Source organism: Scyliorhinus torazame, chromosome 15 (assembly GCF_047496885.1).
Source record: "Scyliorhinus torazame isolate Kashiwa2021f chromosome 15, sScyTor2.1, whole genome shotgun sequence".
Lineage (NCBI taxonomy): Eukaryota > Metazoa > Chordata > Chondrichthyes > Carcharhiniformes > Scyliorhinidae > Scyliorhinus > Scyliorhinus torazame.
This window is the reverse complement of record NC_092721.1, coordinates 126,677,591-126,704,005: the sequence shown is the minus strand read 5'-3', so window position 1 is coordinate 126,704,005 and position 26,415 is coordinate 126,677,591. Positions and strand designations below refer to the sequence as shown.

At 46.2% G+C, this 26,415-nt stretch overlaps 1 protein-coding gene across 2 annotated transcripts in view; it reads left to right on the top strand.

The window, feature by feature from the left end:
* The window catches only part of edar (ectodysplasin A receptor), a 133,451-nt gene extending 107,910 nt beyond the window's left edge, over positions 1-25,541 (top strand). For both annotated transcript variants that reach the window (XM_072476705.1, XM_072476704.1), the window contains 4 exons: positions 17,128-17,203; positions 18,339-18,495; positions 20,596-20,656; positions 21,695-25,541. In XM_072476705.1, the coding sequence (XP_072332806.1) occupies positions 17,128-17,203; positions 18,339-18,495; positions 20,596-20,656; positions 21,695-22,029 (629 nt within the window). In that variant the 3' untranslated portion in view covers positions 22,030-25,541. The remainder of the gene's footprint in view (positions 1-17,127; positions 17,204-18,338; positions 18,496-20,595; positions 20,657-21,694) is intronic.
* Positions 25,542-26,415: the final 874 nt, after the last annotated feature.

Here is a 26,415-nt window from a genome sequence, read left to right as displayed (position 1 = left end):
AATTGAGCTGACTTTGCCATACTAAAAGCCGCATGCTGTTTCAGCAGCTCTGCTCTAACATCCTGGTATATCCTGATGATGCTTCCTTCCCACCTCAAGTTCCGTTTACTTTGGCTCATTGTAGAACCCGCTCCTTCTCCTGGAAGCTGTGGAATCCAATTATCACAGCCTCCGGCGGATCAGCACAGTAGCTTAGTGGTTAGCACAGTTGCTTCACAGCTCCAGGATCCCAGGTTCGATTCCCGGCTTGGGTCACTGTCTGTGTGGAGTCTGCACATCCTCCCCGTGTGTGCGTGGGTTTCCTCTGGGTGCTCCGGTTTCCTCCCATAGTCCAAAGATGTGCAGGTTAGTTGGATTGGCCATGCTAAATTGCCCTTAGTGTCCAAAAAGGTTAGATGGGGTTACTGGGTTACGGGGATAAAGGGGGATAGGGTGGAGGCGTGGGGCTTAGATAGGGTGCTCTTTACAAGGGCCGGTGCTGAGTCGATGGGTTGAGTGGCCTCCTTCTGCACTGTAAAATCTATGATTCTATGATCATTCACCCGAGGCTTCTGCCAGAGTACTCGGTGGGCCCAATCCAACTCTGGAGTGGGCAATCGCCCATCCGCCTCCAAAAGCTTGGAGAACATATGAGAAAAGTAGTCAGTCAGCTTTAGGCCCTCCACCCCTTCCACATCCCCACGGTTCTCAGGTTCTGTTTGCTTGTCCTGTTTTCCAAGTCATCCACCTTTGCCGTCAGAGTCTTGTTCCTCTCCTCCACCAGCAACATCTCAGCTTCTAATGAGGTGATTTGGTCACTATGGCACGACAAGGCCGCCTCCACACCCTTTAGCACCTTCCCTTGCGTCTTCACCGCCTCCAAGGTCTTTTCCAGCTTCTCCCGAATTGGGCCAAGTGCTTCCTGAACTGACCGCTTAAGAGTTTCCATCATCGCCCTGTCCTGCTCCTCAAAATGCTTCGCAAACTGTTTTTCGAACTCCTGCTCCATCTCCCCAGTCAGCGTTTCCATGTGATGTGAGTAGCCACACCTAAGTTTGGGTCCTCCTGCTGAGCTTCGTGGACTTTCTGGCTCCGTCGAAGAATTACCTCCTGTGATCTTCTTGCCACCAACCTTCTTCAAAGATTTTGACATATTGTTGCCGACAAATTTCTTATCCAATACAATGGACCAGTTTTGATAACCAAAATCCCCGGGAACCGTATTAAAAAGTCCAAAAAGCAAAGACCATGGCGGGAGCTACTTTATGTGCGACCTTCTCTTCCCTGTGGTGTTGTTTCTAATGGCAGTTGTATCCTGCTGGGGTTTCCTCTGTTCTGAAATACTTCCTAGAAACACCAGGGGTGGGATTCTCCATTTCAGTAATTAAGTGTTGACGCTGGGATTGAATCAGTGGACAGAAAAATTGGCGCCACTCCCGGATCAATTCATCAACCATCAATGGGCCAGCACCAGCGCCATGTGGAACACAATCAATTCCAATGAAAAACGGTGTCAGAGTCGCCGGTCGAAGATTGACACTCAAGAGGCTGACAAGTTGCAGCCGCTTTTAAGCACTCCACTCCCCAGACACACACATCCCAGTCAACCAAATGGCACCACGGAGAGCAGCACTCTGGTTCGCGGACCCTGTGACCCTGCTGGATGGCGTAAAGGAGAGGCATGCCACCCTGTATCCCGGAGTGGGAAGGAGCTTGACTCTGCCGCCGTACACCGAGCCTGGGCGTAAGTGGCAGAGGTCGTGAGCGCCGTGGGCCCCACTGCCAGGACCAGACAGCAGTGCCAGAAAAAACTGCACAAGGCCCTCAGGGTGGCCAGGGTGAGTAGGCAGCACCGTGCCCCTGGCACCAACCCCCGTCGCACAAAGCCGTAACTCCACCCCTCGCTACCTGGAGGGCGACCGGACCCCACCTGCCGGCAATGCTCGCCACCCTGCACCACATGCAAGCATCCACTCCAGCCACCGGGTGCCCTGGTCACGAAGGCCACCAGCTATCCACCCTTTGTGCTGCATGCGACCGACTGTCTTAACACTGGGCGCTTTCTCTCTTCCCTCCCTCCAAGAAGAAGGCGGCCCTCAACCACTGCGAGAGGGAAAAGACCTAGGCCCCTCACCACTGCAGAGCAGTGACCACTGAGCCTCGTTGATGGATCTGGAGAGATGGCAGTCGTCAGGGTGGAGGTTGGCACGGGCGAGCAGTGAGACCCCGCCGAGTTGCGGTTACCCATGGCATGTGTGTCACCACCCCCTCACCCCCTCTTGATCACCAACCCCACGCCCCACTCCCGCTCCCCCTCCACCACCCCCACCACCATCCCCTCACCCTCTCCACCACCACACTCCCCACCCCCACCCCACCACCACCCCCACCCCACCACAACCCCCTCACCACCCCCCCCCCGCCCCCCCCCCCCCCTCCCACCACCACCACCGCCGCGCTCTCCCCACCACCCCCTCATCTTCCCTCCACAACCCCGGAGCACCAGTCCGGGGACGGCACTGACTTTCCGACACTATTGTTTCCAACACCCTTGGTTGGGCACTTTAGTGAAGAGGCCCCTGGGACATTATGTGGTGTGCACCACACACGTACTGCAGTACAGCAGGTGGAGGTAGGAACACCTGAGGGAGCAAATGGTCATAAGGCAGCCCAAACCCGAAGGATTAGATGCCGTCCAGATGGAATTTGGACTTCTGGAAAGGACAGTGCCACGGTAGCACAGTGATTAGCACAGTTGTTTCACAGTTCCAGGGTCCCAGGTTCGATTCCCAGCTTGGGTCACTGTCTGTGCGGAGTCTGCACGTTCTCCCCGCGTCTGCGTGGGTTTCCTCCGGGTGCTACGGTTTCCTCCCACAGTCCAAAGATGTGCAGGTTAGGTGGATTGGCCATGCTAAATTGCCGTTAGTGTCCAGAATGTTTGGGTGGGGTTACTGGGTTAGGGGGATAGGTTGGAAGTGTAGGCTTAAATGGGGTGCTCTTTCCATGGGCTGGTGCATATTTGATGGGCCAATTGGCCTCCTTCTGCCCTGTAAATTCTATGATTCTATGATAGATAGTGGAGATCCAGTCACAGAGCCAGGGACTGCATGAGGGGGTGGCAGCAACCATCCAGCGCCTGCAGGTGCAGTTGGAGGAGTCTAACTACCTGCAGGAGCAGGTGGAGGTGCTGACCATGCGTATCACCCAGGCCAACACCGCATGATGTACGAGCAGCTCCTGCTCATGCAGCCTTAGTGCATCCCCCAGGGCTGCAGCAACGAGGATGAAGACCACCAATCCTGTTTGGATTCCGAAGTCCATGGTCTACAGGGGGTGAAAATGAGACATGTTAGCATGGCACATACCCACGTGCCCAAACAGGAGCACCGGGCTACACGGTGGCCCGGTGAGATACCCTCAATTACAACTCGAGAGAGATGATTGGTAATACAAAGGCTTTAATTAGCAGAGAACCAGGCAGCTGCCGAGAAGTGTGCTCACTGCACACTGAACATTACCTTATATCTGGCTCACGGGGGGGGGGGGGGTGCGGAGCCAGGGCGGAGTCCCCCTTGGGTTCCAAACCCAGTCTTAAAGGGATCATGACATTAAAGGTACAGTTATCATTCATTACATTCACCCCTTCTCAGCTCCGGCGGTGGCGCGGCGGACACAGTCGTCTTCAGTGGGGGTATATCCGGGAGCACGGTGGTCTGAGCCTTTGCCCGTGTTGGAGCAAGGGGGCGTATCCGGGGTGACTAGGGTGATTGGTGCCGGCGCCGGCGGGGGGGAAGGGGTGCGCTGTCAGGGTCGGCAGCAGGTGCGGGAGGGGAGCGTCGGTAGAAGGGGGGGCGTCAGTGGGAGAGCCAGCGGGTGCCAGGTCTCGCAGGGAAACTGTGTCTTGCCTTCTGTCGAGGTGCTCGACGTAGGCGTATTGAGGGTTTGCATGCAGCAGCTGGACCCTCTCGACTAGAGCATCCGTCTTATGGCTCCTCGCGTTTCTCCAGAGTAGAACTGGTCCCGGAGTCAGCCAACGTGGAAGCGAGACCCCAGAGGTGGATTTCCTGGGGAAGACAAACAAACGACTGTGAGGGGTCTCGTTCGTGGCCGTGCAGAGGAGCGACCTAATGAAATGTAGGGCATCAGGTAGGACCTCCTGCCAGTGGGTGGTTGGGAGACTTCTTGAGCATAGGGCTAGAAGGACAGCCTTCCAAACTGTCACGTTCTCCCTCTCCACCTGCCTGTTTCCCCGCGGGTTATAGCTGGTCGTTCTGCTCGAGGCGATGCTCTTGTTGAGCAGATACCGACGCAGCTCATCGCTCATGAACGATGTACCCCGGTCGCTGTGGATATAGGCGGGGAAACCAAACAGGGTGAAGATGCTGTGCAGTGCCTTCATTACGGTGGCCGTGGTCATATCAGGGCAGGGGACAGCGAATGGGAAGCGGGAGACTTCGTCGATGACAGTGAGGAAATAAATGTTGCGGTTGGTGGACGGGAGGGGCCTTTGAAGTCCAAACTTAGTCGCTCAAAGGGCCCAGAGGCTTTCACCAGGCGAGCCTTGTCTGGTCAGTTGAAGTGCGGTTTGCACTCCGCACAGATCTGGCAAGCCTTGGTCATGGCCTTGACCTCCTCGGCGGAGTAAGGTAGGTTGCAGGACTTGATGAAATGAGCAAGCCGGGTGACCCCCGGGTGACAGAGGTCATCGTGGATGGCCCGCAGACGGTCTTTCTGCGCGTTGGCGCACGTGCCGCAGGACATCGTTGAGCTCCCCGGACGATATGTAATATCATACGTATAGGTGGAGAGTTCGATCCTCTACCTCAAAATTTTATCATTTTTTATTTTGCCCCGTTGTGCGTTATCGAACATGAAGGCTACCGACCGTTGGTCGGTGACGAGGGCGAACCTCCTACCAGCTACGTAGTGCCTCCAGTGCCGTAAGGCCTCCACAATGACTTGTGCCTCCTTCTCGAATTTCCGAGCGGTGAGGGTTCGGGAGAAAAAAGCTACTGGCCTGCCTACCTGGTTGAGGGTAGCAGCCAGGGCGATGTCTGATGCATCGCTTTCTCCCTGGAAGGGATGGTTTCGTCCACCGCGTGCATGGCGGCCTTGATACGACTGAAGGCCGACCGGGCCTCAGCCGTCAGGGGAAAAACCGTGGTCTTAATGAGTGGTCGGGCTTTGTCCGCATATCTGGGGACCCACTTGGCGTAATAGGAAAAGAGCCCCAAGCACCGTAAGAGTGCCTTGAGGCTACGGGGAAGAGGAAGTTCCTTTAGGGGGCGCATGCGGTCGGGGTCTGGGCCTAGGACCCCGTTTTTCACGACGTAGCCGAGGATGGCTAGTCAGGTTGTGTGGAAAACGTATTTTTCTTTGTTGTAGGTTGTGGGAAATGTTCAGAATGGAGTTCAGTCACAAGTGGAGTACCACAAGGATCTGTTCTGGGGCCATTGCTGTTTGTCATTTTTATCAATGACCTAGAGGAGGGCGCAGAAGGGTGGGTGAGTAAATTTGCGGACGACACTAAAGTCGGTGGTGTTGTCGACAGTGCGGAAGGATGTAGCAGGTTACAGAGGGACATAGATAAACTGTAAAGCTGGGCTGAGAGATGGCAAATGGAGTTTAATGTAGAGAAGTGTGAGGTGATTCACTTTGGAAGGAATAACAGGAATGCGGAATATTTGGCTAATGGTAAAGTTCTCCAAGTGTGGATGAGCAGAGCGATCTAGGTGTCCATGTACACAGATCCCTGAAAGTTGCCACCCAGGTTGATAGGGTTGTGAAGAAGGCCTATGGAATGTTGGCCTTTATTGGTAGAGGGATTGAGTTCCGGAGTCATGAGGTCATGTTGCAGCTGTACAAAACTCTGGTACGGCCGCATGTGGAGTATTGCGTACAGTTCTGGTCACCGCATTATAGGAAGGACGTGGAAGCTTTGGAGCGGGTGCAGAGGAGATTTACCAGGATGTGCCTGGTATGGAGGGAAAATCTTATGAGGAAAGGCTGATGGACTTGAGGTTGTTTTCGTTGGAGAGAAGAAGGTTAAGAGGAGACTTAATAGAGGTATACAAAATGATCAGGGGGTTAGATAGGGTGGACAGTGAGAGTCTCCCGCGGATGGAAATGGCTAGCACGAGGGGACATAGCTTTAAACTGAGGGGTAATAGATATAGGACAGAGGTCAGAGGTAGGTTCTTTACGCAAAGAGTGGTGAGGCCGTGGAATGCCCTACCTGCAACAGTAGTGAACTCGCCAACATTGAGGGCATTTAAAAGTTTATTGGATAAGCATATGGATGATAATGGCATAGTGTAGGTTAGATGGCTTTTTGTTTCAGAGCAACATCGTGGGCCGAAGGGCCTGTACTGCGCTGTATCGTTCTATGTTCTATGTTCTAGGTCAGATTGAGGGCACGGGCGGTCTGGAGGAACTTTCTCAGGTTTGCGTCGTGGTCCTGCTGGTTATGGCCGCAGATGGCAACATTGTCCAACTACGGGTATGTAGCCCGTAAGCCGTACTGGTCCACCATTTGATCCATCGCCCTTTGAAAAACGGAGACCCCATTTGTGACGCCAAAAGGGATCCTGAGGAAGTGAAAAAGCCGGCCGGCTGCTTCGAAGGCCGTGTAGGGGCTGTTCTCCGGGCGGATAGGGAGCTGATGATAGGCGGATTTTAGATCAACCGTGGAGAATACCCGTTACTGGGCGATCTGGTTAACCATTTCTGCTATGCGGGTGTGGTAATACCAGGTATTGCGGTACCTGAGAGGTGGATGACCATTGGCTAGACCCAGGAGTTTACCATTGGCTGATGTACATACCTCTGCCCTGAGAGGCGGAGTATAAGAACCAATGCCGTCCCAGCAGCCTTCACTTTCTGTATCGAAGCTGCTGGGGAACAGTTCTAGCAGATTAAAGCCTATTAGTTATGACTCACCTTGTCTCGAGAATAATTGATTGCGCATCAATTTAATCTGCTACAACTTCAGTTGAAAGGATGGATCTCCGTATCAAACCGGATGGTGCCTTCAGCTCAGCCCCCACGCGGACAACTCTGCTGCTATCTTCAAACATTGGCTGGCGTATTTTAAGGGCTACATCGACATTGCCGCCGACACCCCCACGGAAAGACAAAAGACGCACCTTCTACGCTCGCGGGTCAGCCCTGGGATCTACCCTCTGATCGAGGAGGCAGAGAATTATGCTGCAGCAATCAAGCTGCTAGAAGGACATTATATCCGCCCTGTGAACCAGGTCTACGCCCGTCACCTGCTGGCAACTAGGAGGCAAAGCCCCGAAGAAACGTTGGAAGACTTCTACCGGGCGCTGCTGGTGCTGGGCCGAAACTGTGGCTGCCCGCCAGTTTGGGGAACGAGCACATGGAACTTTTGATTAGGGATGCTTTCGTGGTAGGTATGACTTCCCCCGATATCCGCCGAAGGCTCCAAGAAATGGACAATTTTGGGACTTACTGAGGCACGGGCCCTGGTGGGGTCCATTGACGTTGCGTATAACAACGCGCTGGATTTTGCTCCCGGTCGCGCGGCGGCCCCCTGGGCTGCATGGCACCCTGTTGCGGCAGCCCCTCAGACCTTCCCTCTGACCCCGCAAGCCTGCGCGGCGAGACAGCCTACTACTGCCGGCGGACAACGCTGTTTCTTCTGCGGGCTGGCGATTCATCCCCACCCGCGCTGCCCGGCCCGCACCGCCACCTGCAAAGGGTGCGGCAAGAAGGGCCACTATGTCGGGGTCTGCCAGGCCCGCGCGTGGCCGCGGTCTCCAGCAACTATCGGCAGCTCCATTTTCAGGCCCCGGCCATCCAGCGCCCACCGCCAACCCCCTATCCTCAGGCCGCGTGCGACCCGCAGGCGCAGCCATTTTGCCCCCCGGCCACCATTCTGGACGGGTGGGCGGCGCCATTTTTTCCCTTGCCGCCGCCAGCTTCTTCATCCCCAGACTCCATGTGCGACCCATGGCTGACACCATCTTGGATGGGGCCCCAGGCCCCCAGCACAGCTGACTACACGCTGCCCGACCAGAACTCTCCATTACTACAGCTGGCCTCGGTGACTCTGGACCAGAGTCGGCCCCGGACACTTGCGAAAGCTACAACGACGATCTCCATCAACGGCCAGGTGACGTCGTGCTTGATCGACTCTGGGACATGGAAAGCTTTGTTCACCCCGACACGGTAAGGCGCTGTTCTCTTGTCACCCATCCCGTAAACCAAAGGATCTCCCTGGCCTCCGGGACACACGCGGCGGAGATAAAGGGGTTCTGCCTAGCGAACCTCACTGTCCAAGGCAGGGAATTCCGCAAGGTCGACCCTCCTTCCCTGTTTGCGAACCTTACCCCAGATTGCAAACCCGTCGCCACAAGGAGCAGACGGTACAGTGCCCAGGACCGGACCTTTATCAGGTCGGAGGTCCAAAGGCTGCTGAGGGAAGGGGTCATCGAAGCGAGCAACAGCCCCTGGAGGGCTCAAGTAGTGGTGGTAAAGACCGGGGAGAAACATAGGATGGTCATTGACTATAGCCAGACCATCAACAGGTTTACGCAGCTGGATGTGTACCCTCTCCCCCGCATATCTGACCTGGTAAACAGGATTGCGCAATACAAGGTTTTCTCCACGGTGGATCTCAAGTCTGTCTACCACCAGCTACCCCTCCGTAATGGTGACCGCCAGTACACTGCCTTCGAAGCAGATGGGAGGCTCTATCACTTTTTAAGGGTTCCCTTCGGTGTCACGAACGGGGTCTCAGTCTTCCAACGTGAGATGGGCCGAATGGTTGACCGGTACGGCTTACGCGCAACGTTCCCGTATCTTGATAACGTCACCATCTGCGGCCATGACCAGCAGGACCATGACACCAATCTCCGAAAATTTTTCCAGACCGCGAATATCCTTAATCTGACTTACAATAAGGATAAATGCGTGTTTAGCACCGAACGTCTAGCCATTCTAGGCTACGTAGTGCAAAGTGGAGTCATAGGCCCCGACCCTGAGCGCATGCGCCCCCTCATGGCGTTCCCCCTCCCTCACTGCCCCAAGGCCCTAAAGCGCTGCCTCGGCTTCTTCAGCTATTATGCACAGTGGGTCCCCAATCACGCAGACAAGGCTCGACCCCTTCCTCCTGTCCACAACCTTCCCCCTGTCGACGGAGGCCCGCCAGGCCTTCTGCCGCATCAAAGCAGACATTGCAAAAGCCACGATGCGCGCCATCGATGAGTCCCTCCCCTTCCAGGTCGAGAGTGATGCGTCCGACGTAGCTCTGGCGGCCACCCTCAACCAAGCGGGCAGGCCCGTGGCTTTCTTCTCCCGTACCCTCCATGCTTCTGAAATTCACCACTCCTCGGTCGAAAAGGAGGCCCAGGCCATAGTAGAAGCTGTGCGACACTGGAGGCATTACCTGGCCGGCAGGAGATTCACTCTCCTCACAGACCAACGGTCGGTTGCCTTCATGTTCGATAATGCGCAGCGGGGCAAGATTAAGAACGACAAGATCTTGCGGTGGAGGATAGAACTCTCCACCTACAATTACGAGATCTTGCAACGTCCCGGGAAGCTGAACGAGCCTCCTGATGCCCTGTCCCGAGGCACTTGTGCCACCGCACAAGTGGACCGCCTCCGATCCCTCCACGAGGACCTCTGCCACCCGGGGATCACTCGTTTATTTCATTTTATCAAGACCCGCAACCTGCCCTACTCCATCGAGGAGGTCAGGACAGTCACCAGGGACTGCCAAATCTGCGCGGAGTGCAAACCGCACTTCTACCGCCCAGAGAGGGCGCGCCTGATAAAGGCTTCCCGTCCCTTTGAATGCCTCTGCATGGATTTCAAAGGCTCCCTCCCCTCCACCGACCGAAACACGTACTTCCTGAACGTGATTGACGAGTACTCCCGGTTCCCATTCGCCATCCCCTGCCCAGACATGACCACAACCACCAACATCAAGGCCCTCCAGGGTATCTTTACACTGTTCGGTTTCCCTGCATACATTCACAGTGATAGGGGGTCCTCCTTTATGAGTGACGAACTGCATCAATTCCTGCTCAGCAAAGGCATCGCCTCGAGCAGGACGACCAGTTACAACCCCCGGGGAGACGGGTAGGTTGAGCACCCGAAGCTCTCCCCATCTTCAGCGCCAGGAAGTCCTTACTATCTCCAGCGCCGGGAAGCCATCACCATCTCTAGCACCCGCAGCCATCACTGTCTCCAGCACCCGCAGCCGTCGCTGTCTCCAGCACCCGCAGCCGTCGCTGTCTCCAGCACCTGCAGCCGTCACTGTCTCCAGCACCCGCAGCCGTCGCTGTCTCCCGCACCCGCAGCCATCACTGTCTCCAGCACCCACAGCCGTCAACTGCTCCAACACCCCACACAGCCCTCAGCGTCTCCAGCACCCACAGCCCTCACCATCTCCAGCACGGACATCCCTCACGGTCTCCATCACCCTCAGAGTCTTCAGTATCTCGAGTCCTCACCGTCTCCCACGCCAAGGTGTCCTCACTGTCCCCAGTGCCAGGGAGCCGTCAATGTCTCCAGCACAAAAGTGCTCTCCCTTTTGTACAATTCCCTTAGTCAGCTTTTGTTCCTTCTTTACATCGTTCCATTCAACTTTGTGGCTTTACTGGATCTCGGCTCACTGCACACTTTAGATACTTCTGTGGGTAGCCAAGTTCCCGGTGGAGAATATATGACTCAAACCTTTTGTTTTACATGCAGACTAGACAGTTCCAGTCCTGCATGTCAGTCATGCATCTTTTTCATTCTCTGTTATTTTTTGAGAAGTTTTTCCTGCATTTTTGGAAAATGGGATAGATGATGGCTTGGCAAAGTTGTCCCTGACCAGCTACCAAATACGTTTCCATTGATGGCAATAAGTCCATGTTTTAAAAAGTTTCTCTTAAATGTAACATGGCAATCTGGCGATCTTGTTTTGTTGTCCTGCACTTTATGATTAATTACTTTACAATGCAAACCATTCATTCAGTGAGATGATTAGATTTGGGCTAGTGTGGCAAGGCTGTCACATGGCTTATGTCCCATTTGGAACATGTCCCGAAGAGGTCTGCCATTGTACCGTGGCCCATAGTCTGATATGATCTTTTCCGGCATACTGGACAAGCTGAAAATTGAACTCTCTCTGTCTGCGAAGGACACACTTGAGGCGTCCTTCAATTGTCTGGTGACTGAACATTGAAAAAGTAGTCAGTGACTAGGAGAAGGTCATTACCATGGTTCATGAATAAATCTGTTGAGAATTTAGACCAAGGGTATGATGGAACTTTGTGAGGGTGTAAAGGTTCTATGCATAGATGCGGTTGGTATCTCTGACATCTTTGCACATCATCATGGTCTTCTCTATCGTTGTTGATTCCTGGCCAATACACAGTATCCCTTTCCAGGTGACTTGTTCACTTTATGTCCTGGTGTAACTGAGACAATATGTCCTGGCAAAGAGCTTTGTGTTCTCTTGAAAATCCTGTCTCTAGAAACACCTCGTCCATCTCATGGCCAAAACCATCTGAGAGTGCCTGTCACTTATATCACATCAGGCAAACCTTCTACAATACTTCAGTCATGGATCATTTGCTGTTTTTTCCTGAAGTTAATTGCACTCAAGTTAACTCAACTTCATCAGATCGACATTGAGTATGTCATATATACACCAGTATATCATGGTGCAGACACACACTGATGGACACACAGTGGGACCAATCAACATACACAACACTGCAGCCAATCACCAGTGAGAGCACACGCACTATAAAGACAGGGGGCATCAGAGTTCCCGCTCATTCGCGTTGCAGCTAGCTAGGAGGACAGAGCTCACAGCCTGCAACACAGACATTCACCATGTGCTGAGTACATCGACTGGTTAGGACAAGGCAAAGGTCTTCAGTTAAAGCTAGGATCGTATTAACCCACAGTCTAAATAGGTTTAAACAGTTAATGGTTCAATAAAATAGTGTTGCACTATTTCAAGTGTTGGTGACCTGTATGTGATCCAGAACACCCAACACATCAGAGTACATCTTCTGTCAATGTCTACGCTGTTTACTTGCAGGTCTAGTGAGACATCTGCAGTTGTTATTAATTTGAGTAACCTGCTCAGTGTGCCTGAAGTAACCATTTTGCTCCCAGGTTTGTAATGAATTCGAAGTTGTAGCCCTGTATTTTTAGCACTTGTCACAAATAGGTATGTGTAGAAGCATGTGATACTGAAATCTAGAATGAGTGTCTTATACTCAATGTTCAAATATTGAACTGAGCTTTTGGTGAACGTTTGGAATCAAATGCAATCGATTTGCCCTCCTGCATAGCTCACGCTCCTAACCCCTTCTAAGATGCGTCAACTTCTAAGATTGTCCCCTTTTTTAGGTCATAGTATTATAGAACACATGTCTCTCCTCACAGTGTCTGTTTAAGAGATTCGAACACATGTTGTTAGTCTTCCTGCGAGACACCTTCCTTAGCAACTCTCTAAATGATGATGCTTTATTGGCCAAGTTGGGTATGTATGGTGCTAAGAAGTTGAAAAATCTGAAGCACCTCTGCAAGTCATCTCTGTCCTGGGGAGTAGATGTGTCTTATACGTCTTCTAGTTTGCTTAGTCGGGACAGAACTGAAAAAAGTTAATTTGATCCACATTTAGCTGGCATTTCTTGCTGTTGAAGTTGAATCTTCCAAGACAAATTCTGCCACAACTGTAGATTTCAGTTATGCACTTCTTTGGTTTCACCCATCATCGGGGATTTTTTCTACAATTCTGTCCAACCAATACTGACCGATGGACAAACCAAAAGGTAATCTCTGGAAGCTGCGTCTTCCGAATAGTGTTCTGAAAGTAGCGATTTCTTGAGATCCCTCTGCCAAGTGAACCGACCAATATCCTGTTTGTTGTCCTACTTGGAGAAAAGCCTTGCTCCTGTGAATTTGAGATTCAATTCCTCTAATGTTAGAATCATGTCTGGTCACCTCTTTAGTGCAAGATTTCAAGATCTTGCGTCTAAGCATGTCTGGATTGTCTCATCTTTTCTCAGCATGACCATGTTGAAACTTCTCCTGTTAGTATGCTGATGCACATGATGGATAATGCCATTATGTTCCATGTCATCCAACTCACTCTTGAGCTTCTCTTGTATATGTACACTGCACCTTCCAGAAGACTCAGAATGATGGAATTACATCTTCTCTGAGGTGTAGTATAGCATCATGGTAGCATAGTGGTTAGCATAGTTGCTTCACAGCTCCAGGGTCCCAAGTTTGATTCCCGGCTTGGGTCACGTCTGTGCGGAGTCTGCACGTTCTCCCCGTGTTAAACTAAAAAGTAGGACCTCAAAGGTAGTAATCTCAGGATTGCTACCAGTGCCACAAGCTAGTCAGAGTAGGAATGTCAGGATAGAGAGGATTAATACATGGCTCGAGAGATGGTGCAAGAGGGAGGGATTCAAATTCCTGGGACATTGGAACCGGTTCTGGGTGAGGTAGGACCAGTACAAACCGGACGGTCTGCACCTGGGCAGGACTGGAACTGATGTCCTAGGGGGGGGGGGGGGGGTTGCTAGAGCTGTTGGGGAGAGTTTAAACTAACGTGGCAGGGGGATGGGAACCGATGCAGGAAGTTGGAAGGTAGTAAAACAGGGACAGAAATAAAAGGCAGTAAGGGGGAAAGTGTAAGGCAGGGAAGACATAGTCAAAAATCAAAAAGGGCGACAGTACAAGGTACAGTGACTGAGGGGAGCTCAGTGAATAGGACCAGGAATACTAAAAGAAATAAAACGGGAAGTGAAAACATTAATGGTAAGCGACGCGGCAGGTTACAGGAAGATATGGGTTCGACGACAAGGAAAATTAGGAGAAAGGTTAAGAGGAAATATAACTTAGGAGAGGTTACTGATCGAGGTGTTAAGGTTCAGAACAGAGGTAAAAAAGCCAACATAAGTGTACTTTACCTGAATGCTCGTGGTATTCGGAATAAGGTAAATGAGTTGATGGCGCAAATCATCGTGAATGACTATGATTTAGTGGCCATTACTGAAACATGGTTAAAGGATGGTCACGTTAAATATCCGATGGTATCAAACCTTTCGGAAGGACAGAGTGGATGGTAAGGGAAGTGGTGTAGCTCTGTTATTTAAGGATGACATCCGGGCAACAGTAAGGGATGACATTGGTACTATGGAGGATAAGGTTGAATCCATTTGGGTGGAAATCAGGAATAGTAAGGCAAAAAAGTCACTGATAGGAGTAATCTATAGGCCATCAAATAGTAACATTATGGTGGGGCAGGCAATAAACAAAGAAATAACAGATGCATGTAGAAATGGTACAGCAGTTATCATGGGGGATTTTAATCTACATGTCGATTGGTTTAACCAGATCGGTCAAGGCAGCCTTGAGGAGGAGTTTATAGAATGTATCCACGATAGTTTCCTAGAACAGTATGTAATGGAACCTACGAGGGAACAAGCGGTCCTAGATCTGGTCCTGTGTAATGAGACAGGATTGATTCAGGATCTCATAGTTAGGGATCCTCTCGGAAGGAGCGATCACAATATGGTGGAATTTAAAATACAGATGGAGGGTGAGAAGGTAAAATCAAGCACTAGAGTTTTGTGCTTAAACAAAGGAGATTACAATGGGATGAGAGAAGAACTAGCTAAGGTAGACTGGGAGCAAAGACTTTATAGTGAAACAGTTGAGAAACAGTGGAGAACCTTCCAAGTGATTTTTCACAGTGCTCAGCAAAGGTTTATACCAACAAAAAGGAAGGGCGGTAAAAAGAGGGAAAATCGACCGTGGATATCTAAGGAAATAAGGGAGAGTATCAAATTGAAGGAAAAAACATACAAAGTAGCAAAGATCAGTGGGAGACTAGAGGACTGGGAAATCTTTAGGGGGCAACAGAAAGCTACTAAAAAAGCTATAAAGAAGAGTAAGATAGATTATGAGAGTAAACTTGCTCAGAATATAAAAACAGATAGTAAAAGTTTCTACAAATACATAAAACAAAAAAGAGTGGCTAAGGTAAATATTGGTCCTTTAGAGGATGAGAAGGGAGATTTAGTAATGGGAGATGAGGAAATGGCTGAGGAACTGAACAGGTTTTTTGGGTCGGTCTTCACAGTGGAAGACACAAATAACATGCCAGTGACTGATGGAAATGAGGCTATGACAGGTGAGGACCTTGAGAGGATTGTTATCACCAAGGAGGTAGTGATCGGCAAGCTAATGGGGCTAAAGGTAGACAAGTCTTCTGGACCTGATAGAATGCATCCCAGAGTGCGAAAAGAGATGGCTAGGGAAATTGCAAATGCACTAGTGATAATTTACCAAAATTCACTAGACTCTGGGGTGGTCCCGGCGGATTGGAAATTAGCAAACGTGACACCACTGTTTAAAAAAGGAGGTAGGCAGAAAGCGGGTAATTATAAGCCAGTGAGCTTAACTTCGGTAGTAGGGAAGATGCTGGAATCTATCATCAAGGAAGAAATAGCGAGGCATCTGGATGGAAATTGTCCCATTGGACAGACACAGCATGGGTTCATAAAGGGCAGGTCGTGCCTAACTAATTTAGTGGAATTTTTTGAGGACATTAACGGTGCGGTAGATAACGGGGAGCCAATGGATGTGGGATATCTTGATTTCCAGAAAGCCTTTGACAAGGTGCCACACAAAAGGTTGTTGCATAAAATAAAGATGCATGGCATTAAGGGGAAAGTAGTAGCATGGATAGAGGATTGGTTAATTAATAGAAAGCAACAAGTGGGGATTAATGGGTGTTTCTCTGGTTGGCAATCAGTAGCTAGTGGTGTCCCTCAGGGATCAGAGTTGGGCCCACAACTGTTCACAATTTACATAGATGATTTGGAGTTGGGGACCAAGGGCAATGTGTCCAAGTTTGCAGACGACACTAAGATAAGTGGTAAAGCAAAAAGTGCAGAGGATACTGGAAGTCTGCAGAGGGATTTGGATAGGCTAAGTGAATGGGCTAGGGTCTGGCAGATGGAATACAATGTTGACAAATGTGAGGTTATCCATTTTGGTAGGAATAACAGCAAAAGGGATTATTATTTAAATGATAAAATATTAAAACATGCTGCTGTGCAGAGAGACCTGGGTGTGCTAGTGCATGAGTCGCAAAAAGTTGGTTTTCAGGTGCAACAGGTGATTAAGAAGGCAAATGGAATTTTGACCTTCATTGCTAGAGGGATGGAGTTTAATACTAGGGAGGTTCTGCTGCTATTGTATAAGGTGTTAGTGAGGCCACACCTGGAGTATTGTGTTCAGTTTTGGTCTCCTTACTTGAGAAAGGACGTACTGGCACTGGAGGGTGTGCAGAGGAGATTCACTAGGTTAATCCCAGAGCTGAAGGGGTTGGATTACGAGGAGAGGTTGAGTAGACTGGGACTGTACTCGTTGGAATTTAGAAGGATGAGGGGGGATCTTATAGAAACATATAAGATTATGAAGGGAATAGATAGGATAGATGCGGGCAGGTTGTTTCCACTGGTGGGTGAAAGCAGAACTAGGGGGCATAGCCTCAAAATAAGGGGAAGTAGATTTAGGACTGAGTTTAGGAGGAACTTCTGCACCCAAAGGGTTGTGAATCTATGGAATTCCTTGCCCAGTGAAGCAGTAGAGGCTCATTCATTAAATGTTTTTAAGATAAAGATAGATCGTTTTTTGAAGAATAAAGGGGTTAAGGGTTATGGTGTTCGGGCCGGAAAGTGGAGCTGAGTCCACAAAAGATCAGCCATGATCTCATTGAATGGTGGAGCAGGCTCGAGGGGCCAGATGGCCTACTCCTGCTCCTAGTTCTTATGTTCTTTTGTGTGTGCGTGGGTTTCCTCCAGGTGCTCTAGTTTCCTCCCACAGTCCAAAGATGTGCAGGTTAAGTGGATTGGACTTGCTAAAACTTTGCCCAATGGCATTGATTCAAGGCAGATTTTAATTTTTGTGATATCAAAATGCATTTGAGCAAAAGAATCACTTCTCAAAACTAACCCAATTTCAGTTGTAATTTGTGCCCAGATTGCCAATTGTATCCAAAATAAAAATTTTGCTCCCTCATTATTTAATCATTCACATTCATGCGTTACCTTTTAGATCATACATCAACTTTTGTTTTGTTTTTGACAGAAAATGTTGTAATATTCTCTGAGAAAGATGAATTTGACAATAAACTAAAGGCAGTTCCACCTAAGACTGAGAAAAAGTAAGTCAATTTGCAGATTTCTGTGCTTTGTATATTTTTTGTTAGCCTAAGGGCTATAATATTAACAATAAGCAGACAAATCTAGCAAACCAATATGAATTTAATAATAGATTGCCATTAAGAAAGATGCTTGAAAATAGTAGAAAACCATTTTTCTTGCGTACCCACCTGAATTTGTAATGATTCACAACTGTAGGGTTCGCAACTACGTTTTAAATAATAGAGAAAAACCTCCAGGTTGTAATGTTTTTTCTCAATATAAAATCCCTATTTCTGTCAGACAGAAACATTTGCCATATGTACAATTCAGTCCAAGATACCAGTTTTGAACTTTAAAATAAACGTTTGCGCATCTTCATTTTCCAACTTTTTCCAGTGTCTCTACCTGGAAAGCAAAAAAGCACCAGTCTACAATGGTCACCAGCAGCCCTTTAATGGCTTCTGGTATCCAAACAATGTGACCTGATGCTTCTGGCACATCATGAGATGTACTTTAGAGTTCCCACAAAGGAAATTGTAAAAATATTTTGGGCTCCCATTAATCAGGGAGATCAGTCCAATTGCGCACATGTATATGTAGCGCCCACCCAATTATCATTGCCAGTGGCCCACAATGCATGAGAGGTGCAGGTGCTGCATTATAGCCCGTGTAAATGTTAAAAATCTGTTAGTATTTTTCTGTAATGGTACTCTAAATATCTTCATCTCATAGGTGTTTCCATTGAGAGCACTGAGTATTGAGCATTCAATAGTTATGACAAAGTCAGGGCTACTATTCCACAATATGAATAAGGCACAATATGAGAGATAACAAATAAAGGAGATGGAACTCATTTAGATCTCTGTGAGACTTAATATTTCTTTAGTTACGCATTAAAATGACATAAGTTAAGGATGATAAAAGTCATTTGACATATTTAGGCAGAGTACTCTGGTGCACTAAATCTGCGCTGTTACTTTCCTTTTGTTACTATTTGAGTAAACATCAAGGTTTCTTAAAATATTTAGCTCATTACCCTTAAGTGGGATTTAACTTCTAAATAGAGATGCAGATTGAAGAATATTTTACAGTGCATAGATAAATCTTGATGTAGATTGTTAATTTTGCATTGATATGTCCTGTTGACTTTCCTAGTGAAAATGATGCTTCCTCAGAAAATGAACAACTATTAAGTCGGAGTATGGACAGTGATGAAGAAGCTGCTTTGGAAAAACGTGGAATGTCTGATTTATGCCTCTTATCACTTGTTCCTTTAACAAGAGATAAATCAGCAAACAACAAAGCAACTGGGGTAAGGCCTTCTGTATGTAATAAAATGTAGGTGGGATCTGGGAAGATTATGCATTGCTCCAGAGATATGCATTTGTAAAGGTAAAGGACAGTTTCAGGAATTGAAGGAGTCGCTGAACAGGCAGACCAACTGGCTTACAATAACTCATCAACTATAAGATAGCATTTTATTCCTATTCCCAGTCACAAAGTTTACACCAAGCGAGGATCAAGGCGGCAAATTTATTGTTGGGAAAGGAACTTTTTTCTACTTTTTGCATCCCATGCCAGCCTCAGGAGTTCTCCAGTCAGGTGCAACATGGGTTACATGTATAGGGCTGGTTTAGCTCAGTGGGCTAGACAGCTGGTTTGTGATGCAGAACAAGGTCAGCAGCGCAGGTTCAATTCCCGTATCAGCTTACCCGAACATGCGCCAGAATGTGGCGACTAGGGGCTTTTCATAGTAACTTCATACTTGTGACAGTAAAAGGTTATTATTATTATTAGGTTATCCTTATCTATCCCAACAACACAACATAAGCTAATCTGTAGTCTATTTCAAAGAGCATTTCCATTCTCCACACGAGCTGGACATTTGCTTCTTGAATACAATTGCAAATTCATGCACAAAACCACATAAGTGGTTTAATAAATAAATATGAAAACTAAAGGCTTCATTCATATAATTTGACCCGCGGCACTGAGTTCACAATGTTATTAAAGCATTTTTCTTTGCCTTTTTATATTAGCAATTTATGTTTCTGCGCAGTGGCATAAAGTAGTATCTGTGGTGTAGGCAGGTCATATTAAAATACGAACATGTAGAAGCATTTCTAGGATTATACTGTCACAAGTATGAAGTTACTATGAAAAGCCCCTAGTCGCCACATTCTGGCGCCTGTTCGGGTAAGCTGATACGGGAATTGAACCCGCGCTGCTGACCTTGTTCTGCATCACAAACCAGCTAGCCCACTGAGCTAAACCAGCCCTAGACATGTAACCCATGTTGCACCTGACTGGAGAACTCCTGAGGCTGGCATGGGATGCAACAAGTAGAAAAAAGTTCCTTTCCCAACAATAAATTTGTCGCCTTGATCCTCACTTGGTGTAAACTTTATGATTGGGAATAGGAATAAAATGCTATCTTATAGTTGATGAGTTATTGTCAGTCAGTACAAACAAATTAATTTTTTATTCATTCATCCTAGAGCAATGGCAAATCAGTGGCAAGACCGGCATTTTATTATCTATCCCTATTTGCCAGGAGATGGTTGTGGTAAATTTTCTTTTTGAATTCGGCACAGACATGTGGGCTAAATGGTTTCTTTCTGTGCCATAACTGTGGTTCGATTCCTAGTAGTAATGATTGGATTCAAATGAGTGAGATGGGCAGCATTAGGCAGGAAATTCCATCACCAAATGTCTTGTATATTTGTCTTATTAATCATAGTCGTTGTACTACAAAAACGATTTATTGTGTTAATTGAATTTGAAATGTTTTGACAGCATGACAAGATTATCTTAACATAAGGTGATTTTTTTGAGGCTATTTATCAATGAGTGCTAAAATATGTACCAATTAAAGATTGGTTATTTAGGTGTATGAACGAAGATAGGAGCATGACTTAGTGCGGCACCAGCCCTGCATTCCAGAAATCCACTAAATAAGCTAAACAGAACTTGCACGTTTATAGCACCTTCCATGACTTGAGAACCACAGCAACACCACCATCTGCATAGAGTTAAATGTCAATTGCTTGAATGCATTTCCTCTTCAAAGCATGAGCCAATGTCCCCGTTTCTAGAACTGTGATAATCACAAACTAATTATTGGGGTTCTCGCATATTCTCTTTCGAATACCAATTAATGGCTCAGATGGCTCACATTTGATTGACTTTTCTGCATTTGTACATTTTTACGCGAGCCCAGCAAGGTTGTACAAAGAACTGCAAGTGTGACAACCAATGCATTACTAACCAATGTGTTACAACGTTCACACTAATGTGCTTTTTATACATTGCCCAAAGATTAATAGTACATTCATATAGAGACACGCTTACCAGTATTTGATTCTTAACAATTTTATTTTTAAACTGATAATACGTTTTGTTAATGTTCCAGATACAGACACGAAGGGAAAAGATACTTGAATTGTGTAAGAAAGTGTGCAGTTTCACCGAAGGTAATGCATCAGTAATCTGTCTGTAAAACATTGCAAATAGTAGGCCATTAATTATTTTCAACTTTGTGGATTTTCCCTAAGCTACTTAGCTGCAAGTTGAGAAAAATATCAAAAGTTTTAAAGCACACTGACTTTAATAAAATCTTGTCAGGGCAACTGAATAGAGTTTATGTTCAATACTGAAAATGCTGGATAAACTCAGCCGGTCTGGCAGCAACTGTGGAGAGAGAAATAAAGTTAACATTTTGAGTCCATATGACCCTTCAGAAGAGTCATATGGACTCAAAACGTTAACTTTATTTGCGCTCTCCACTAATGCTGCCAGACCTGCTGAGTTTATCCAGCATTTTCTGTTCTGATTTCAGATTTCCATCATCTGCAATACTTTGCTTTTATTTGAGTTTATGTTAACATAGTTATTGAGAAAATTAATTAGTTATAATCATGAGTTCTAATAAAATTCGATGTAGGAAATGGACTGAATTTATTTTAAATGGTCCAATATGTTGCCAAACATCTATGGATAATTTATTTTAATCATTTAAAAAAGATCCCCGCCTATATTTAGGGTTTATGTTTCAAGAAAATTGGCATTACATTTTTCCTCAAAATTTTTATTAATTCATATCTGAATAAAATAAGATAGTTAAACTAGTAGATGCCTTATTGATCAGCATGTACAAATATAGCTCACTGCTGAGAAATCAAAACCTGTTATTGGTCTTTTCTACAATTCAGAATATTCATTATAGACGATATAGAGAGATGGAGAGTTTTATAGCAGAAAATTTCACATACCGTATAATTACTTCAGAATATAGCTCCTGGGTAGTTTTATTTAATTCTGTGGATCACTTTTAATAATTGTAGGTGATCCCAGGCTACTTTTGGAAATTTTAAAACACTGGGAAAGTGCATTTCCAGATTTAGGAGAGGGTGGCAAAATAATACTTCATTCCTGCAACTCTCTTAGCTATTCTGAAACTTTGCTGTAGAAGTGATTAATTTGAAATAAATTACTATAATCCCTATTTTCAGGGCTCAGCCCGACAGAACTGCCTTTTGACTGTCTCGAGAAAACCAGCAGAATGTTGAGCTCTACCTATAGCACAGATAAAGCTATTGTAAAAACATGGCGTCATCTGGCGGAGAGTTTTGGGCTGAAGAGGGATGAAATAGGTGGAATGACGGATGGAATGCAACTCTTCGACCGTATAAGCACAGCAGGTTACAGCATCCCTGATCTTCTGACCAGACTTGTGCATATCGAAAGGATGGATGCTGTAGAAGCCTTGTGTATGGACGTTCTAGAGTGCACACAAGCTGCACCGATAGCTAATCCTGCTATGTTACCCAAATGTCCAAATTTGTAGTCAGTGTCTTGCCATAAATATCATGAAGTATTGTTTGAGTCCAGAATATGTTATTTGTTGGTGCTTACTAAAGGTCCTTGGACCAATGAGGCAGAAGAGAATAGTGAAACACGGAAAAGATGTTCTGTATTTAAGCTTCTTAATTCTTTTCCAGGATCTTGACTGTTACGTTTTTGTCATTCTGTTCTTGGGGGACATCTTATTCAGGGACAATTTTACAAGATCAGGAGCAATTTAAACAAGTTGGTTTTAGGGTACCGAAATATAGACTGATGCCCATACACCTGTAGTGCAATAAACATGAAACATGAAAATTCAGCAGAAACACGTTGACCGACCAAACACATTGATATACCAAACATTCTGGCCTGTTCCTAAACATCTCCCGAAATGATCTGACTTGTTTTCTAGTGGTATTTCCCGATGTAAAGCAGAGTCCAGGAAAATGTAGGGATCTAAACTGCACAAAAGATTAAAGTAATAGGGTTGTTCTGGGGCCCCATTAGTGAGTTTGCAGATTTTTGAGAATGATGAATTATTTAGTGCAGCAGGGAAGCTTTAAGAAAATTTCTAAACAAATTCTAAATGGCAATCAAAACATTTTTACATTTTTTAAATGTATTTTATGGTCATCTAGCATTGCTTGAAATATATTACTTTGTAAAGTTATTATAAAGTGCAATGGACACAAATTGCATGAATTTTATCACTGACATGAGGTTTGCTAGATGTGATAAAGGGATATTTTATTGGAATGCTGCATCTAAGTAAATTGTCACCCCTAAATTAATGCAACAGAAATCCCAGAGGAACTTGTTAGGTTTTAGCAAAAGCTATTTTTTCATTAGTGCTTATGAATATAAATATTTTAAATGAATAGTTACAGCATATTTCAAGTAACAGCAGCAAACGTTATATTCAAGAAAATGTTGACAAACCTGATAAAACCTGGCATCAGGTGGCTTGTGAAAGCACAAATTTATAGTGCTGCATTATGGTAAATATTTCGTAATGTTGAAGTCTTCCTTATACAACATAAAGAAAAGATTCAAAGTGGTAGATTTTATTTAAAATCTATAACTCCTGTTTTATTGTTACCATACGCTCTTAAAACTACAGTATTAAGCACATCATTAGTGTTTGTCTTTCGACTCATACATTGTGTTTTAGGCATTCAAAATAAAAAATATTGGAAAATTCATTAGTGCTTCAGTAGTACACAAATCTCAATGACAGTCAATATACCTACCAGCTGAATAGTCATTATAAGGAACTATTAGGAGATAAAATTATATATATTTTTCCAGTTAAGGGGCAATTTAGCGTGGCCAATTCACCTATCCTGCACATTTTTGGGTTGTGGGGTGAGAATGTGCAAACTCCAGACAGGGACCTGGGGCCAGGATCAAACCCAGGTCCTCGGCGCCGCACCATGCCACCAAAGGAGATAAAATTATAATCAAAAAGACAGGGACAGGACACCTTGATTCATTTTTAAAACAAATTACATGAAACTAGTGGCCAGGATTCTCCATTAACCTCTGCTCTGATAGGGAATCCTGATTGGGCAGAGAATGGTGCTTCTCCCGCAAAATATCTGTTGCTATGCTCCGCTACCTACCTCCACTGACAGGAACATACAAATCAATGTTAAGCATGCACACAATTACAATTAACAGGTTCGAAGCATGAGCGTTTCCCGCAGCCCCCCCCCCCACTGTGATGCTCCGACCCCCTCATCGGGAAATCGACTGAGCGGACTTCGGTATGAGATTGGCCAAGTACAGCCCTGCCATGGTGTAGCCCGAGGGGGGAGGTGGGGGTCAAGGGGGACAGGGCACTGATGACGTGCCCCTCTGTCGCTGCCACCCTGCAGGGGTCCACCAAGGATCCTTGGGGGTTGGGTACCCTCCAGCATCCCCCTCCCCTCATCAGAAACTCCATCAGATCCCACATCTGAGACCACCATCAGCCACCCCTGCCTGAAAGTTGAAGAGCAGTTCAGACAGTAGAGTGGAAAATCTCTGCATTTTCACTTACTCTTTCCTAACAACGTCTGCTGCCTCAGACAAAAGTATTTAAAGCAGCAGGTGTTACAAATGTCAGAGGCTTCCTGCAAAGCCCAGAACACTTCAAAGGGCTTCAAATCCCCTGACAGCCGTTGAAATGCAAATCTTCCATTCAATTTCACACAGCAATACATTTCACTAGCTAGTGATTGACAGTTTTTTTATTCAGACAGGTTCTTGGTGGATTGTTTGTTTATCTGTCCCTTCACACTTGACTGTATCTCTATTATCCGGCTTTGATGCTAACTACAATATTTGTAAACACCCTTGCTATGGTTAACAAACCTTTCACCAGCCTGTGATTGACAGTTTAATGGGTCAGACAAAGCTGCTTGGTGGATTGTTTAATTATTTTTCCAGTGATGCTTGAATGCATCTCAAGTACCCTGCTTTGATGCTAAGCACAATGTTTCTAAACATTCTTACAATTGACAGCTCACCACTTCAAAAGCAGCTAAGTGGTTTGTTTCATTTTGTCTTTTTCACAGCAGAAAGCACTAAGCTCCTTTTGATATGGTGAGGAGCTGTCAATTATAAGAATGTTTAGAAACATTGTGCTTAGCATCAAAGCAGGGTACTTGAGATGCATTCAAGCATGAAGGGAAAGATAAATAAACAATCTACCAAACAGCTGTGCCTGACCCATTAAACTGTCAATCACAGGCTGGTGAAACGTTCTTCTCAGTAAAATTCAAATGGTAGCAATTTTTCACTACACTACCTGGACTGCTCTTCAGCTTTCAGGCGGGATAACTGATGGGGGTCTTTGATAGGGGGGCTGATGGGGTGGGGGGAACCCCCATTATTCCAGTGGTGTGGGGGAGGCATCCCTTCCTTGTCGGGGGGGATCAGCATTGTGGGGGGCATGTCACTGGACCTCTGGATCGGGCCACCCACTCAAAATGGTGGCCCAATACCAGGATTCCAATGGAATCTGGTGAGCTCTCCACTATCTATATATTTACATGGATAAGGAGAGAGACTTGCACCTGCGCCCCTCTACCAGCGCCAACGGAGACCAGACCTGCGGGCGCACTTAGGCTCCAGAACCAAGAATCTGGCTGGTATCTTTTTTTCAAAAAAATGTCAGAGCCTGGTTAGATCTGTTGTTAGTTATTAGAGTTGTATACTTAAAAGCAAAGTGGCAATTTCTCTTGTTTATTCCCCTGCCTCACAAAGGGACTATCTAGTATTACACGTTCAGATTCCCTTACTTATCACCAGTCCTTTTGTAAGTGGAGAACATAGAAAATCATGGAGATGAACTTTGGGAATCTACTGAGCTGGTCTCCTGTAAGCCACGTAAGCAGGATATATTCTGCAGACTTGTTTCATGATTTTCCGCAGATTTGTTTTATTATCTTAACGTGATACATTTTTCTAATTTATTCAAATGTACATAATTTGTATTATGAAATAGTAATTAAAAGATTTACAACTAAATTTTCAATTCATTTACCTTCTTGATCCAAGCCCAATTACTGTCTATAATCCAGAAACTATGTTATCAGCCAATATAATTAATCTCAGTATCACTACATGGTACACTCCAAATCCAAGTTTGGTGCTTTGTGTACTCATCTGTTCTTATAATGGTAAAAGTAAGTTGAATCTTTTAAAATAAAAAACTTATTTTATTTTAACATTAATCTTTTTAGTCAAAGGAAAAATGCTACCCTGCAGCATGATGGACATGAATACGAGGTGAAAGAAAGAAAGCAGAATATTAACATTCCAGTCTGCTTGCCGTACTTCCAAGTAATGTTGTGCCATGGACTTTTGCCTTCTAGTCATTTAAGTATCCGGTCATTGTGAAGGTATCATCAAGAACGGGAAGAAATTTGAAAGCAAATATTTCAATCAAAATTAGCTATTTTAAATCCGTATGTCCAATTAGAAATCCAAAAATATATTTAGGTTTTAAATTCTGGCTCGGATATACCTTCAAAAAGCCATTGGCAATTTGGAGAGGACTCATTGGTGAGATATAAAGATGATTCTGAAACTCAGGGCTTCAGTTGATGAAGAAAAGCTAATTGAACAGAGAATAACTGGTTAAGAAATAATGACTGACACAATACACACACTTCGTACTGATATCAAACTGACCAGTTGAACATTCAGCTCCTTGATTTTGTAATTCCAATCAGTGTTAGGCATGCCAGTCGTTCTGAGGCCTCTGCTTTTGATGGATGCTAGATTTTATATTCTCCTGCTGACAGGACTAAAGACAGTGGGCTTGTTAAATCCAGCAGGTGGGCTGCCCGCCACCTACCTGCTCACAAATGTCGCCATTTTCATAGAATTTACAGTGCAG